The sequence below is a fragment of the Perna viridis genome, chromosome 8, assembly GCF_037379345.1.
Source record: "Perna viridis isolate PV_CMFRI_1.1 ecotype Kerala chromosome 8, ASM3737934v1, whole genome shotgun sequence".
NCBI classification, from domain to species: domain Eukaryota; kingdom Metazoa; phylum Mollusca; class Bivalvia; order Mytilida; family Mytilidae; genus Perna; species Perna viridis.
Window position 1 is genome coordinate 4,017,680 of NC_142452.1, and position 17,768 is coordinate 4,035,447.

General features: G+C 33.8%; 2 protein-coding genes across 2 annotated transcripts; both read left to right on the forward strand.

Moving 5' to 3' along the window:
* The first annotated feature begins 9,281 nt into the window (after positions 1–9,281).
* LOC148609002 (chondrolectin-like) lies at positions 9,282–10,849 on the forward strand. The gene is made up of 3 exons (XM_088541906.1): positions 9,282–9,649; positions 9,965–10,135; positions 10,381–10,849. Exons 1-3 carry the CDS (start codon positions 9,349–9,351, stop codon positions 10,626–10,628), a joined length of 720 nt encoding a protein of 239 aa, XP_088398032.1. The 5' UTR covers positions 9,282–9,348; the 3' UTR covers positions 10,629–10,849.
* Positions 10,850–15,173: 4,324 nt separating this feature from the next.
* LOC148609003 (chondrolectin-like) lies at positions 15,174–16,597 on the forward strand. Its single transcript, XM_088542010.1, has 3 exons — positions 15,174–15,509; positions 15,828–15,998; positions 16,244–16,597. The coding sequence occupies exons 1-3, from the start codon at positions 15,209–15,211 to the stop codon at positions 16,489–16,491; spliced, it is 720 nt and encodes a 239-aa protein (XP_088398136.1). The 5' UTR covers positions 15,174–15,208; the 3' UTR covers positions 16,492–16,597.
* Positions 16,598–17,768: the final 1,171 nt, after the last annotated feature.

Genomic DNA, 17,768 nt, shown 5'->3' on the forward strand with positions numbered 1-17,768 from the left:
ATCGAGCAACATAATGGGATATCCCAATACACTAAAATATGCATATAAATTACAAATTAAGAGTTAACAGTGTTATTTTAATTTGTTTTATGGTGTTTTTGAACTAAAATGTGAAAATTGCTTTCAATTGTTGCTTAGATTATGAGATATTAACGAAGCTGCAACGTAAATCGCTTCCAGCGTAAACCGACCCACAGTCGTCGTATATATCCGATAATCTAACTAGCTATAGAAAAAAATCTTAAATAATTTTGTATCAGTTATGGTCTCATGTTTGTTTTCTTTTATTTCTTAACATTCTTGTTAACCATGTCAATCTCGAAGTACAATCCATTTTAGTGACTCCTACAAAGTATGTATTTGATAGTAAAATATGAAAATCCTTGACATTTAAAAGAGTAATCGAGGGAAACAAAATTCTATCAGAAATTAAACGAATGTAATCCAGGTACAAAGACTAGACATGGAAAACAGACAATAGAGAACATTAAACAACCAAAATAATACGTTCAAAGCAATAAAAATTATTCAGTAAATCGGACTCCACTAAAACTGGAGTATGGACCACGTGCACCGGTACGGTAAGTGTCATCCGCTTTTCTGGAAACACCCGCCATGGAGCTCATAAAAAGTCCGGGGTAGACGAAAAAGGAAAGGAAAGCTATGACATGATGAACAAATCGGTTCTCATGGTGCAGATGGATACACTGTAACAATCCACATTATATGATGACGACCATAAGACTTATGTGGTAACGATTTTAATCTTACAGTAATGTGACCCTGTTCCAGAGTCCTAATTGTAAAAGGTCTAGGGAGATTCAAAACGTCTGTGTAGTCTGGCATTACGTATGGGTTGTGATATGAAAACTCCATACGCAGGTGCTGAAGGGTTGCTGCCACAGATGAAAGGAAAGTTGACAATTCTGAATGAAAAGGCATCACGTTTGTCCATTCATGCTGAAGGGATGTTGTCTCAGATGAAAGGAAAGTCGTTATTCGTATAGTTTGGTCAATTGTTTTCATTTATCATCGATCTCTAAATGTAGATAAGATATGAGGGTGTCTTCACAGTGCCTGTAGTATCCTTTATCCCATGTTCTTTGGGGGAAGATGCGATGTATCACATCCCCCAAACTAGGATTGTTTTTCGATAATACATAATATAAATATTGGAAACTGAGATCAAATGACCTGGCTAAACGATGTTTCTTCCTTTGGATGAGATCAGTTATCAAGTCAATCTCATAAAATAGAAGGAATAGGTCAGCGAGAAGAGGAGGACAATTTGTTGTAACTAGAATGCCGACGGTAAGAATGTATGTACTTTTTGAATTTTGTTGACGGACAGATAGGTAAAAAACACTATATCCCGCAACTTTGTTCCGTGACCCACGATGAGTTTGTTTTTTAAACTTGAAAGGTTAACTTTAAAAATAATGAAGAACGTATTGAAATACGAAAGAAATAACTATTAGAGAAGACAATAAGATGATATTGGTCAACATTCATATTTTACTCGTGTTCAGTTTTGTTTTTAATAAACAAGAGGCTTTTTAGTAGTCCTTAGAAGTCAAGCATAATTAAACAACTAAGAACATGAATTGCCTCGTACAATTTAACATTCATTCTTATTAATGATCGAATTCCAATGATCGGTGATTCGCGGTGATTTCTTTTGTTTGTCTGTTGTCACAAAACTTTGGTAATTGGTCTAATAAGCAGAATAAGATATCACTGCTGCAGACAAATTATGTGATGTGTTTTAAATTGTGTTAACCATCTTTGATATAAAATAAGCTTTAATTACAAAATATTATTTCGGGAATGCATATAAAATTTCAAAACAAATGAATTTCTTAGTAGTTATTATTACTTATTAGTTATGTAGAACGAAGTAAATCTTCATACTTATGGATTTGTACTAGAATTCAAAAGATATTTACACTCAATTAGTTTTATTTGAGCAACCAATATACGTAAGTAGTCTGTTTAAGGATCAGGAACGGTCACTACAATAGACAATATATAAAATTTTGGCTCCGCCTACTTCCCTACCCATAAATGTTATATTTGTTTATCGGAGAGTCACTATCGGTTGGTGACTTATAGTGGGGACGAAATATAACACTTCATGTAGAAATTAAACTAATTTAAAATGATTAGGATTGCAGTATGAAGACAATTGCAGATTATTGAAAAGAAATATAAAACTTTTATACGAATTTGGCATGAATCGGGAAAAAAATGTGCACCGAAATAATGCAACTTAGGTATATCAACTAAACAGGGAAAGCTAGGGAAATCAAAAACTTAAATTTTGATATTATAAGTTAGGGGTTAAGATTACAATTGCTGTCTATATGTTACAAGATATAAATATCAGACCGATATATGCTGTATAAGAATAGAAGTTATTACTAATTGTTTTCTATTTTTTCCCCATTTCTCCAATTAGACATTGTTAATGTGAAATCAGGATGAATAAATCGTCCTCAATTTCTCAGTGCCAAAAGTGAATAACATTTTTAATATTCCCTACAAAATCTATGTACAATTATTTTATTGGAAAATGTTTTGGGAAGCCGTCCTATCAAAAATCTTAATGAACAAACTTAGAAAGAGTAATCAAGGGGACCAAGGTTATAGCGGTAATCACAAGAATGCAATCCAGGGATAAAGACCAGACATGGAAAACAGACATACACAACAAAGAACATAAAGTAACTAAAATCATACATACAAAGTAACAAAAGCAAATGAGCAACTCGGACTAAAAACTGGGAGCATGGACCAGGTGCACCGGTAGGGTAAGCGTTCTCTGCTTTCCTAGAAACACCCGCCGAGTTGCTCATAAAAATTCAAGTCTGGGGTAGAAAAATGAGGAAAGGAAAACCATAACCCGTTGAAAAAATCAGTTTTCGTGGTGCATATGGATACACCATAACGATCCAAGAGTTCATGATGACGACCATAAAACTTCTGTAGTGATGACTTCAATCTTGTAGCAACATAACCCTGTTCCAGAGGCCTATTTCTTAGAGTTCTAGCGCGATACAAAAAGTCTGCGTAGTATCGGTTATTAAAAAAACTTTAAACCTTAACATTGATTCATTTTCTTTATAATTATCTTTATAATACTAAAATGCATTAAAATTATTCGCAAAATTTCTTTGGAAATTGAAAAAAAAACTTTAAACCTTAAAATCGATTCATTTTCTTTATAATTCTCTTTAAAGTACCAAAATGCATTGAAATTGTTCCCAAAATTTCTTTGGAAAAAGTAATTTTGTATGAATTCTACGGGGAAAATAAATACAAATAGGCTCCAATTCTGCATGGCGTCAAATTAAAATTGAGTTAAGTAATCAAATTAAAAGTTCCATCATTATTTTGGAAATTAACAAAATGCGACGTTTTACTTTATTTTAAGACACAATTTGTTTGTACGAAGAAATTCATGCTGGGTATTTACCATGTCTGTTCCATTTCATAAGTTATTCAAAATAGCATTACTGGTTTTCATTAGAATCTATTCTACATTCTAGAATATCATGTGATCTGTAGATATTTAACAGTTTAAAAACCTGAAACCTTACAAAAATGACACTTGTTCCATCTGCACCATGACAACTGATTTATTCAACGGGTCATAGTTTTCGTTTCCACGTTTGTCTACCCTGGACTTGACTTTTTATGAGCACCTCGGCGAGTGTTTCTAGAAAAGCAGAGGACGCTTTCCCTACCGGTGCACCTGATCCATGCTCCCAGTTTTTAGTGAAGTCCGAGTTGCTTTTGTTACTTTGTATGTATGATTTTAGTTACTTCAATGTTCTTTGTTGTGCATGTCTGTTTTCCATGTCTGCTTTTTGCATTCTTTTGATTACCGCTGTGACCTTGGTTCCCTTGATTACTCTTTTTAATTTGTCATAGATATAAAGTACTGCATGGTTAAAAAACGTTGTCAAAGCTGTCATTTTATCATTTTGGATGTTTGTTGAACTTAATCATCTATTGTAAATATAACGGAAAAAGTATTGGCAATGGTGAACTTTCTTTCTGTAATTATTTTGGCATTTTGTACACAAGGACTCCTCTTCAATTCAACTCTATACAGAAAATAGAACCACGTTTGTTCTTTGAGTACTCCAATTTATTTCAAATCATCAGATGTCTTAAAAATGCAATGTAGTTTAATATGTGCCACCGATTATTCGCACAATTGCAAGGTGTGGATTTTGGATCCAGAGATGAAAGAGTGCCACCTTTTTCAGGTGCTTTAACTTTATACTCATTAACAGCATCTGAAAACTCAGTCTTAGAGAAGTACACCGAAACTATAAGATGTGAGTATGTGATAATACTTCTAACACGGAAGTGGACATTTAAGTACCAGTCCACATAAAATTCGACACTGCCATTGTTCAAGTGATTCATGGTGTAGGAAAACCCACCAAATAAACAATGCTTTTTTAGTCTACATATGCTATACTTTCACATAAAGACTGTCATTTCTGCATTCAGATATATACTTTTTTGAAAATCAAACACCTGTCTCCCACTAAAATCAACCAAATGTATCCAAATCAAGAACGACAACTCTTGCACAGTACCAATTTCATGTATAATCTATATTTTTCTCAAAAGTGCAACAACCAAAGACAAACTAAGACGGGTTATGTGATCAATAACTATTTTTAAACAAGAGATAAAACTGAATTCGGTGGGTTTTTGACATACATGAAGCACCATTGGACTGATATTTAGAAAGATTGTTACTTAAACTAAATTCCAAAGACCCGAAGCGCTCACCTGGCGTAATTAGCAACATTCGTAATTTGTTTTTGTAAAAGAGGTCATGTTTTTGTCTTACAAAGCCTGTTACTTCTAGTTACCTCTAAAGAGCCTAAATTGCTCGCCTGGCTTGATTAACCACATTCTTAATTCTTTTTGTAAAAGCGGTCATGTTTTTTCTTGGATAACAAATCTAAAGTCTAATATCTACCTAATATTATATCAACTTTCATTGAATTCCGTGAATAAGTTTCTGAGTAGAAGTTTTTTCAAGGTATTACTATTAAGAATTGAGAAAAATCCAACATTGGTTAACAGATTTAAACCCAAATTCGAAAACAGGTAGATCTCATAATGCAGAACATTTTCCTTGCCCTAGTCAGGTTTTAACTAAGCCTCTCCCCTATGGAGATATATGCAAAAAAATGCTGACCCCAATGTTCTTTTTTTTTTTTGATAAACGGCGGCCATAATTATTAACAAGCACGACGAAAGACGTCAAATGATAGCAATTTCTCGCATATCAATTGATCTATTCAATCACTGCATGAATATCTAACGGAACTTCATTCTACTTTCTGCTCAGATGAAATTTTCGGGATTTCCTTTTGAATAATGCTTTAACAGAATATAGAATGTAATGTTGTTAAATCCTACATGCAGAGACTGAATGGAACAGGTCTTATATAATTACATTCCTATTTCATCATCAATAGAAATTACTTTTTTATCCATCAGTGTTTTTTTCAGCTTGTGTAAATAATTATAGCTATGACATAGATACCAAGGTTTGTTTTAAAGTAGTACTGGAAAAGACGACATGGAAGAATGCCCGACAGCATTGTCAAGAAGATGGTGGAGATCTTATAAGCATACAAAGCAAAGAGAAGTGGGATCTCATCATTCATAATATTAAATGTAAGAGGAGTTATACTGGCAATGATTCACTTGCAATTCAGCACTTGGATCGAACTGAATTGACAAAAGAATTACGTCCGTCATGTAAAGTGGTATATACTTACTATACATTAATATATAACTTATAACTAGAATAATCCAGCGGGTAACTGCATTTGTTTGAATCTTATGTGATATAGATGATTAAAGGTATATCAAATATGCATTTTATATTTGTTTGAATACTGTTTAAACTCCAGTAATAAATTTGCCATTTGAACTTTGACCAATAATACTGTTAGGAAAAGGTCACATATCCGTTACAATTTATCATGTTAAAGAAGAATTCAATTTTATCACTGGGGAATTTTTCGATGTCACCACAACCCATTTCAATTATAAGCATTTTATGTGATTGTCTGTGTGGTACATGGGTCTTAAGGGTATGTGCCGTTTATAATGTCATTCATTTTTTGTTGTAAGGAGCCTCTCTAAATTGTGAAGAAATAATTATACAGTGTCATGTTTCTAGTTCCATACGACCATGAACATAATTCTTTACTCATTTATCGTCAGTACAATATATTTTTCATCTAGAGCTTGGCTGTGTTACACGAAGAGTCCACGATCACCATTCTGATGTTTCACAAAAAAAAACATCGTTAAAACTTTTCTTTTCTTGTAAAATTTAATCTTGACAGATGTACATACCAAAGGAAATCGTATTTTATGAGTCTTTTACTGTTTACTTAAACAGTTTAGTTTACTTTTTAGTTTACATTTACTTTTGTTACTTGTATGTATGATTTTAGTTACTTTATGTTCTTTGTTGTGTATGTCTGTTTTCCATGTCTGCTCTTTGTCTCTGGATTACATTCTTTTGATTACCGCTGTAACCTTGGTTCCCTTGATTAATCTTTAGATAGAGATGCCTTGTGGTATATATAATGTCAAATATTTTCTGGATTTTGACTCATCAAGTCATCAGCATTCCGATTTTAGTAAGATTTGATTAATTGATATTGGTATTGATAGATATATAAGTTTTTTACTTGCCTTGTCATTATTTCCCTTTCACTGCATATTGCATATTGACTTTTAATTATGTTTTTGAAGTGTAAAATTGTTACTTAATAATTTCATTCGGCAGGTAATTAAGGTACTTTTTGGCTAGGATTGAAAAGAAAAGTGTGGTTAAGTGAAGACAACTTCGCCAATATTTATGGTGATACGGAACTTCCAAGTTTGAATAACTACGATCACGATTACTATCAAATAGACAACGAATGTGATTGTGCTAATGTCAGACGATGACCATGGGCTGGTGATCCTTCTTTACAATATATTTGAAATGAGAGCTGTCACTACCGTCAATTGTTTTACATATGTGAAATAGGAATGTCGTAAAGATCAGTGCAAAAGTTTAGTAAGGAGACAACAACATTCAAAGTACATTAAAATATACCATTGGTTCAGAATGTTTATATTATATACTTATGATTCAATATTAATTTTCCTTAATTTTCAAGCATAGGTGTAATTTCAAGTCTTTGTAATAGTAAATAAGCATAATAAGTTAATAAGTGTTTTGAATTATAAAGAATATTTATTCATTGAACAAGCAAACACACATTGAAGTGATCAAAATACATCAGCACGGTTGATACAGAGAACTGAGGAACATCAAGATCCTTTCATCTTTGGTTTCCAATGCATTATTGGTGTCAATACAGGATTCTAGTGTCGCTAAAGACAGTGCAACCATTTATATACAGGAAGTAGTCAGTTTCTATCAACCAACCCGTTCTTTACAACCAGTGGATACTTGCACTAATTAATTTTTTTTCCTCTTCGAACCAAATCTTATATAGAGAAAGGTTTCTCTACTCTGGAATATTTTACCCTGTGCATTGAAAAATGATTAATCAGTTTCAGGTTTGAAAGTAATGTTAAACCTTATTTGTTAACTTGCTTACCCTAATTTCAACAGGAAAAGTATATTTTTATTAATTATTGTACGTTCGTTATTTTCGTGTATTTTGTTGATTTTATTCATTATTTAAGTTGCTTGGCGAACTTTTCTAGTTATTTCCTATTTTAAATGTATTCTTTTATACCCATAAAAGGAATCATTATTTTTATTTTAGATATTTGACTTTTTAATATTTTGGATAATGATAATCTTGGAATTTTTACTTTAAATGTTAAGATACATAATTTCTTTTATATCTTATTTTCAATCTTAATTATGTTTTATTATAAGTATATGTAAAGCTTTCAATGTAATGATTAGAGTCAATTTGATTATTGAAACAAATTTCGTATATGACTTGAATATTCGTTTTCTTTCACCAAATTAAAATTATTTAAGATTATGAATTAATCAACCGTTTTTGCAATAAGCGCCGCTTACGAAGGAGCAGAGGTTTTATGTCTACCACTGTGATGCTCTTATGACTTTAAGCAGGTGCATGATTAATGCAAAATAGCAGGAACTGATCACCCTTCTGAGGTCATGCCAGCGTTACGTTTGGTTCGAACAGTTGGCTTTTCTGTGTGAATTTTTCGATTATTTTGTGTTGTGCAAAAAGTTATTTGCCTATTAGCATTTTGGACTTCCAGGAATTGATTAAACTAACGATTATTCCTCGTCAGTACCTTTGATATTGTTTTTTCCACGTCATTAAATTCAAACATGATTTTTATTAATATCTCTATGTTCAGTGTACTATGAATAAACTGATACAATAAAAATGTAAATTTCGCATACATTTTATTCAGTATGTACTTATAAAAGATAAGCAGATATCATGAACAAGTTTTCAATACGATTTTTTTACTTTTTTATTTTTTTTTCACCAGTAATATTTCATAAAGACATATTTTAAGATACTCTGGAACCAACCGCCTTTTCCATAAAAAAAACCTGTATATTGCTTAGTGTGTATGTATATATTAAAGGTTATGATGTGCAAACAATTTCAAGAAAATATGACGGTTGCGAACTAATGAAATTAACAGAGTTTCGATCACACTTACGGTTTTCGATATCAGTGTAGAATAAAAAACCAAACCCTTGCAAAATATGTTTCAGTAAATTCATTTTAATGACTAAAGCTAGTACTCTTACTTAGTAATGATATATTCGGGATTTTCTGCAACCAGTGTCACAATTGATTCCTTTTTAGTGATTTTGATAACGTTTAATTTCCAAATATGAATGACATGAAGACAAATTTATTATTTTATGACGTACCTTCTACATCACCTTGTCATCCTGACAAATCAGCGTCTATCTTTAAAAAAAGGCCTATTAATGTTTAGATTATATGGTTGTTTCGCGCTTCTTTGTTATTTGAAAACTTTATCTTTCGACAGCCAAACAATAACGATCTCGAAAAACTATCATATATTTTGTTAATAACTATTAATGTTAATAGAAACTTTTCCAGCATGGTTGGTAATTTTCTCTATTTTAAATATTTAGTTTTATATTTGTGAAATCATTTCCATATAATATATCTTAAAAGTACTTCCATATATTTAAATCCCTGAAGCAACATAAATTGAACCTGTTACTGATCAAGGAGGTTTGGCTTTAAACGTTATTTTATTTTTAGATGCACGCTTAGTACCACAGAACCATTCCGAAAAGGTATGAATAAGGGAGTTGTATTACTTTTTGTTGTGGCCTTTCCAGCACATGGGCTCAATCTCACCGAAACTACCTACCACAAATGGAACCTCGTCTGTCCTGTTAATAGCTCATTTCAATTCAAGTTGCCACTACGATTAGCAGAAGAATGTAGTGTGATTTGTGCAACCCATGACAAATGTTACAGATTCGTATGGGACCAAGACATGAAAGTCTGCTATTTTCATTCTGATGTGTCTGGTCTACATTCAACAATGGTCTCGAATAACCCAAACAGAGCCATGTTTGCAGTTACGAAGCGTTGTAAGTAAAGAGTTTTAGTATCCATTATGATCAACGTGTTATCTGTTTTAAATATTCTTATATTTTATAATAAAAACGCTTGGTTTTTCTCAACGTTAATAATAATAATAATAATAACGTCAATGTGTGTATTTTGCAGTTATAATATTCAATTTCACATACCATAGATCTAATTTTGCAAAAAATCACTAAAATAAAATTAGAAAAAATAACATGGAATCAAGTAAAATATTTTTGTTGTTTCCTATGTTTTCATTCCAGTCGTTGTGTTTAATGTAATTTTCAACAGAAATAGATGTGATCAATATTTTTCAGTTTGTTCAGACGTTTCTTACAACTATGACATAGATACAAACACCTGTTTTAAGATAGTAATGGAACGGACATCTTGGAAAAAGGCACGCCAATTCTGCAAGAAGGACGGAGGAGATCTGATTAGCGTTCAAAACAAACAGAAATGGGAGGTCATAAGCAACGCTATCAAATGTAAGCTTTAATGTCAAAGTTAAATAGTTTCGTGCTTTTCTTATAGTTATCAAAACAATTGGAACATGTGATTAAAAAGAATGTATGGTGTTTCACTGAATGCTGTTGGTGCTTTGTGATATAACAGAATGTTTTGTTTGACGTTATCAACATTCTTAATTAGAAATATTTCAACATTCTTGCATCTTTCATCTTTAATTTATTTAAGTGATTGGCAAAACATGATTATTTATTATTGTTGACAGGTAGTTATGGTCCTTTCTGGATTGGTTTAAAAAGAAAAGTGTGGCTGACTGGAGAGAACTTCACCAATATTTATGGTGATGGGGTACTTCCAGGTCTAAATAACTATGATAGTGGTTATTATCATTTAGACAACGAATGTGATTGTGCTAACGTCAGACGACGGCCATGGGCTGGTGATCCTTCGTTGCAATATATATGGGATGATAGCTGTCATTACCGTGAATGGTTTTATATTTGTGAAATATGAAAGGATCGAAATTACCTGTTAATACGTGATGCTTCGTTCGAGGAAAGTACCTGTAAGGCATGTCCTGAAAGATCTTTAGGATTGGACGATAACTGTTTTTTTTTAATAAAAAAGGATATCCGTGTACTTTGTGTCGTGTGATTTTTTTTTTTTCAGTTTGTGTCCCTTGTCTTGTTATACTTACGAATAATCCGCCTTTGAGATCATTTTATGTCTATGTGTTGCACATGTTTATTAACAGACGTTTAGTAGTTCAAAGGAAAAAAACTGCTCGTTACCTGATGATCCATTGTTTCAATCTTATGAGCTGACTTCATTACTGATAGCATAACCTTTAGGCAGATCCTTTGACTTCGATCACAGTTTTCGCTTTAAACATAGCGTTTTATCATTAAATAGTTTCAGTTTCTGGGATTTAATACACCTTATCCAACCACAAGAGCTTGATTTGAATGACCCTACAGACACCATGACGTCGATAAAAAATTCTAGAAAAGGTATGACTTGTTCAGTAGTATACACGCACGTTTGGATTATCATTTTTCAGGTGGTGCAAGGTGATTCATCCCAATACACAGACGCATGACATCACATCCGGTGGCCATGGACCGGAAGTGGACCTTGGATGGGGGACCATTGAGTCATGAAGAGGAACAGGGATCCTTCCCATCAATGTCTACATGTCGCGTGTACTTGATCTGACAACTGTAATCGGGAGGGGTAGGGGAGGTCAACCATTGACTATCGGATTTTATTTTTCTCTCCATATTTTCATTTGTGGTTTGTTTCCTACACAACCTTTTTTGTTTAGATTTGAGATTTGTATGACCGTTTAATGTTTGTCTTTTATTTTTTTATCTATAAGGAGTTTGTTACTGCTATAGTATTCTCCATGTTTTCAAGTCACTTACACACACAGGTGATTTGACCCTTGTTATGTATCGGGTAAAGGCTTGTGAAAGTTTTCATGTTTGATATGCTGTCGCTAACGGTTTTAATGGGTGTTATCGATTTTGAGCTACCCTTTTTGTGAAGAGGTCTTTCTTTTGGTTTAGCTTCATTACATAAGAATGTAATCAAGGGAACAAAGGTAATAGCAGTAAACAAAAGACTGTAATCCAGGGACAAAGACCAGACATGGAAAATAGACATACACAACAAAAAAAAACCATAAAGTAACTAAAATGTCTTGGGTCAGCGTTAGGTAAAGTGTTAGAGAGCTGGTTAAAGAACTAGTGTTAGGGTTAGAGTTTCAGATAAGGTCCAGTGTAAAAAAGTTGTTAGAGTTGAACGTTCGATCTAGGCTCGGGTAAGGATTAAGGGTATGGTTAAGTTTAGCGTTAGGCTTAGGGTTTTGTTTAAGGCTTTGGTCAAGTCATGGTATTTGTCAGGGTCAGGGCTATGGCCAACAAACGTGAGAAATAGTTTATCAATTAGGTTACCGTTCAAGAAGGAGAAGCTCTTTTAGAAATAAAGTTGGTTGAAAGGAAAGGGTCAAGGATAGGGTTAGAGTTAAATTTTTAGAATCGCGCCGGGCTACTTGCGTCTATAGCAGGTTTGGTCTTAGTTAATACTTGGAGTTAGAGCTTTGTGTTATGAGTGTTATTGTTAAAACGAGAACCATCTAGTGTTAAACCTAATGTCAGGTTAGAAGTTTAGAGTTAGAGAAAGAAATAGTTACAAGTTTGTTGCTAAAACTTATAGTAATAGAGTGAGATTCAGTCAACGGGCTAGAGTTAGGAGAAGTGAAGGGCAAATTGCAGGTGTCTGAAATCAGTAGAGTAAAATAAAGAGTCAAGAGTTGGAGTTAGAGTGAAGAATTGGAGTAAAGAGTTAAGAGTTAGGGTTAAGAGTCGGCAGTTAGAATCAAGAGTCTGAAGTAAGAGTAAAGAGTCAAGGGTCGAAGTAAGAGTCAAAAGTTGGAGTAGAGTGGGAGTAAGAGTCAAGACTTGGAGTCACAAATCGGGAGTAGGAGTTAATATTATGGGTCATAAGAAAGAAAGGGTGGGTAAAGAGCCAACATAAGCCCAAAAAGGGGGATAAGAGTATAGAAGGAAAGTCATCAAGAAGACTTGCAAAAATAGTCCTAAAAGTAAGAGTCGAATAGAATTGTTATCATTTTGTTCTTAGTTGTCAAAGAAGAAGGCCGTCATTTACAAGATGTCCACGACCTGTCCAGAATGCAAGATGATCTTCACAAGAAGATATAATATAAAAGAAACATGCAAACAGATCAATACTGTCCACGTATACATCCTGTCCAGCAAAAGACAACCTTAGAAAGACAGTACCATTGCAAACTGGTTTATCGGACTACAATACTTTGATGACAGAACTAAACCAATATGCGTTGGCGAAAGAACAAACCCAAGAGACTTTGATGAACGGACTACGCCAAGACCATTACACTTCGATGAAAGGGGTACACCAATCGATCCCGGATGAAACTCAAGAAAACGTAACCAAAGATCGAGCAAACAAAAACTTTTTCCAAGGGATACTTTCATGCCGTGGGCCTTTCCCTTTACCAGCGTCATAGCAGGACCCACCGGAAGTTGAAAAACGATATTGTACGATTTATGGAACCATGGAAGGTCGATTTTGTACAAGGACTCCAAGACATTGACACCTTGAATTTCAGAGAGAGAGACACTTGCTTGTGATAGACGACAAAATTGATGAATTCGGGATATCTATTTCATATCTCTTTACGAAATATTCTCACCATAAAAATAAAAGTGTCAGGTTGTTGGTCCAGAATCCGTTAAACAAAAACCAGTATCACAAGACCATCAGTCTGAATGCCCATTACTTGGGTCTGTTTAAGAATCCCAGAGCCGTATTACAGACCATGACCATGACCCAGCAAAAGTTCCCCAAAAAAACAAACTAATTTATGAAATCGTAAGAGTATGCCACCGCCAAACCCCACGGATATTTACTGATCGACATGAAACAGAGTACTCCCGACAAATTGAGATTGAGAAGCAACATTTCCTCATCGGAAGATCAAGATGTGTTTTCGGATGAGGAAAAGTAAATAAAGATGAAAAGGAATGTGTCGTACACTTGCAATGGACGAAAGAATGTGCAAACTGTAAACTAATGACTGGAGGAATAAATAGGAGTCAGGTTCCAAAAAGACCCCAATGGAAACCAGTTGGAGGAGAGAAAAAAAGCCGACCAGAAAACAGATGTTACGCCCAATTAAATTACACAAATATAATTAAACTACACAAAAAAATAAAGCAATGATAAAAAAACCAAACATCCGCGTTGTACCGATAACATAAATGTATTCATTAAGTACAATACAAAGCTACTTAAAAAAATTCAATAGAAGGACATATGTTATACACCGTGAAAAAAAATCTATTCAAAGTAAATTACCCAATCGATTTTAGGTTATTACACAATGAAAATGAAATTAAAAAAATACACAATAAAAATATCAAAAGTATTTCATGAAAACTGATTTGTTCTGCGCTTCAGTTCTCCTTTCCTCTTTTGTCTTGACTTTTTTATGATTACCTGGTCCATGCTCCCTATCTTTAATGTAGCCCGAGTTGCTCATTTACCTTTTTTGCTTTGTATGTTTTTCTTTTTTCTTTTCATCCCTTCAGTACCTGCGTATGGAGTGTTCATATCACAACTCATACGTTATGACAGAGCTTGCCGAGACTACGCAGAGTTTTTGTATTGCGCTAGAACTCTAACAAATAGGCTTCTGGAGCAGGGTTATGTTGCTACAAGATTGAAGTCATCCTTACAGAGTTTTATTGTCGTCATCATGAACTCGTGGATCATTATGGTGTATCCATCTGCACCATGAAAACTGATTTATTCAAGGGGTCATAGTTTTCCTTTCCTCGTTTGTCTACCCCGGACTTGACTTTTTATGAGCAACTCGGCGGGTGTTTCTAAAAAAGCAGAGGACGCTCAGTTTTTAGTGGAGTCCGAGTGGCTCATTTGCTTTTGTTAGTTTGTATGTATGATTTTAGTTATTTTATGTTGTGTATGTCTGTTTTCTATGTCTGGTCTTTGTCCCTGGATTACATTCTTATGATTACCGCTATAACCGTGGTTCCCTTGTGTACTCGTTGATAACTTTTTTTGATTTTCAAAGATGAATGACATACCTTCTACATTAGGTTGTTATTCTGACAAATAAGCGCCATTCTTTTAACAAAACGTCCCATAAATGTTCAGATTATGTGGTTGTTTCTTCGTACACCTTTTTGTTTATTAAAAAAAGTGTGTAATTTGAAGGCCTTGTGTGTTCGACTGCCAAACAATAGCGATCCCGGATGACTATCAAATATTTTATTAATAACTATTGATGTTAATAGCATATTTTTCTATTTTAAATATTTAGTTTTATATTTGTGAAATCATTTCCATTTAATGTACCTTCAAAGTACTTCCATATATTTAAATCCCCGAAGCAACATAAAATGAACCTATCACTGATTAAGGAGGTTTTGATTTAAACGTTATTTGATTTTTAGATGCACGCTGCTAACCGTTTAAAACCGTGTTACTTTTGATTCATTTTAGTACCACAATCATTCCGAAAAGGTATGAATAAGGGAGTTGTATTACTTTTTGTTGTGGCCTTTCCAGCACATGGGCTCAATCTCACCGAAACTACCTACCACAAATGGAACCTCGTCTGTCCTGTTAATAGCTCATTTCAATTTAAGTTGCCACTACGATTAGTAGCAGAATGTAGTGTGATTTGTGCAACCCATGACAAATGTTACAGATTCGTATGGGACCAAGACATGAAAGTCTGCTATTTTCATTCTGATGTATCTGGTCTACATTCAACAATGGTCTCGAATAACCCAAACAGAGCCATGTTTGCAGTTACGAAGCGTTGTAAGTAAAGAGTTTTAGTATCCATTATGATCAACGTGTTATCTGTTTTAAATATTCTTATATTTTATAATAAAAACGCTTGGTTTTTCTCAACGTTAATAATAATAATAATAATAATAACGTCAATGTGTGTATTTTGCAGTTATAATATTCAATTTCACATACCATAGATCTAATTTTGCAAAAAATCACTAAAATAAAATTAGAAAAAATAACATGGAATCAAGTAAAATATTTTTGTTGTTTCCTATGTTTTCATTCCAGTCGTTGTGTTTAATGTAATTTTCAACAGAAATAGATGTGATCAATATTTTTCAGTTTGTTCAGACGTTTCTTACAACTATGACATAGATACAAACACCTGTTTTAAGATAGTAATGGAACGGACATCTTGGAAAAAGGCACGCCAATTCTGCAAGAAGGACGGAGGAGATCTGATTAGCGTTCAAAACAAACAGAAATGGGAGGTCATAAGCAACGCTATCAAATGTAAGCTTTAATGTCAAAGTTAAATAGTTTCGTGCTTTTCTTATAGTTATCAAAACAATTGGAACATGTGATTAAAAAGAATGTATGGTGTTTCACTGAATGCTGTTGGTGCTTTGTGATATAACAGAATGTTTTGTTTGACGTTATCAACATTCTTAATTAGAAATATTTCAACATTCTTGCATCTTTCATCTTTAATTTATTTAAGTGATTGGCAAAACATGATTATTTATTATTGTTGATAGGTAGTTATGGTCCTTTCTGGATTGGTTTAAAAAGAAAAGTGTGGCTGACTGGAGAGAACTTCACCAATATTTATGGTGATGGGGTACTTCCAGGTCTAAATAACTATGATAGTGGTTATTATCATTTAGACAACGAATGTGATTGTGCTAACGTCAGACGACGGCCATGGGCTGGTGATCCTTCGTTGCAATATATATGGGATGATAGCTGTCATTACCGTGAATGGTTTTATATTTGTGAAATATGAAAGGATCGAAATTACCTGTTAATACGTGATGCTTCGTTCGAGGAAAGTACCTGTAAGGCATGTCCTGAAAGATCTTTAGGATTGGACGATAACTGTTTTTTTAATAAAAAAGGATATCCGTGTACTTTGTGTCGTGTGATTTTTTTTTCAGTTTGTGTCCCTTGTCTTGTTATACTTACGGATAATCCGCCTTTGAGATCACTTTATGTCTATGTGTTGCACATGTTTATTAACAGACGTTTAGTAGTTCAAAGGGAAAAAACTGCTCGTTACCTGATGATCCATTGTTTCAATCTTATGAGCTGACTTCATTACTGATAGCATAACCTTTAGGCAGATCCTTTGACTTCGATCACAGTTTTCGCTTTAAACATAGCGTTTTATCATTAAATAGTTTCAGTTTCTGGGATTTAATACACCTTATCCAACCACAAGAGCTTGATTTGAATGACCCTACAGACACCATGACGTCGATAAAAAATTCTAGAAAAGGTATGACTTGTTCAGTAGTATACACGCACGTTTGGGTTATCATTTTTCAGGTGATGCAAGGTGATTCATCCCAATACACAGACGCATGACATCACATCCGGTGGCCATGGACCGGAAGTGGACCTTGGATGGGGGACCATTGAGTCATGAAGAGGAACAGGGATCCTTCCCATCAATGTCTACATGTCGCGTGTACTTGATCTGACAACTGTAATCGGGAGGGGTAGGGGAGGTCAACTATTGACTATCGGATTTTATTTTTCTCTCCATATTTTCATTTGTGGTTTGTTTCCTACACAACCTTTTTTGTTTAGATTTGAGATTTGTATGACCGTTTAATGTTTGTCTTTTATTTTTTTTATCTATAAGGAGTTTGTTACTGCTATAGTATTCTCCATGTTTTCAAGTCACTTACACACACAGGTGATTTGACCCTTGTTATGTATCGGGTAAAGGCTTGTGAAAGTTTTCATGTTTGATATGCTGTCGCTAACGGTTTTAATGGGTGTTATCGATTTTGAGCTACCCTTTTTGTAAAGAGGTCTTTCTTTTGGTTTAGCTTCATTACATAAGAATGTAATCAAGGGAACAAAGGTAATAGCAGTAAACAAAAGACTGTAATCCAGGGACAAAGACCAGACATGGAAAATAGACATACACAACAAAAAAAAAAACATAAAGTAACTAAAATGTCTTGGGTCAGCGTTAGGTAAAGTATTAGAGAGCTGGTTAAAGAACTAGTGTTAGGATTAGAGTTTCAGATAAGGTCCAGTGTAAAAAAGTTG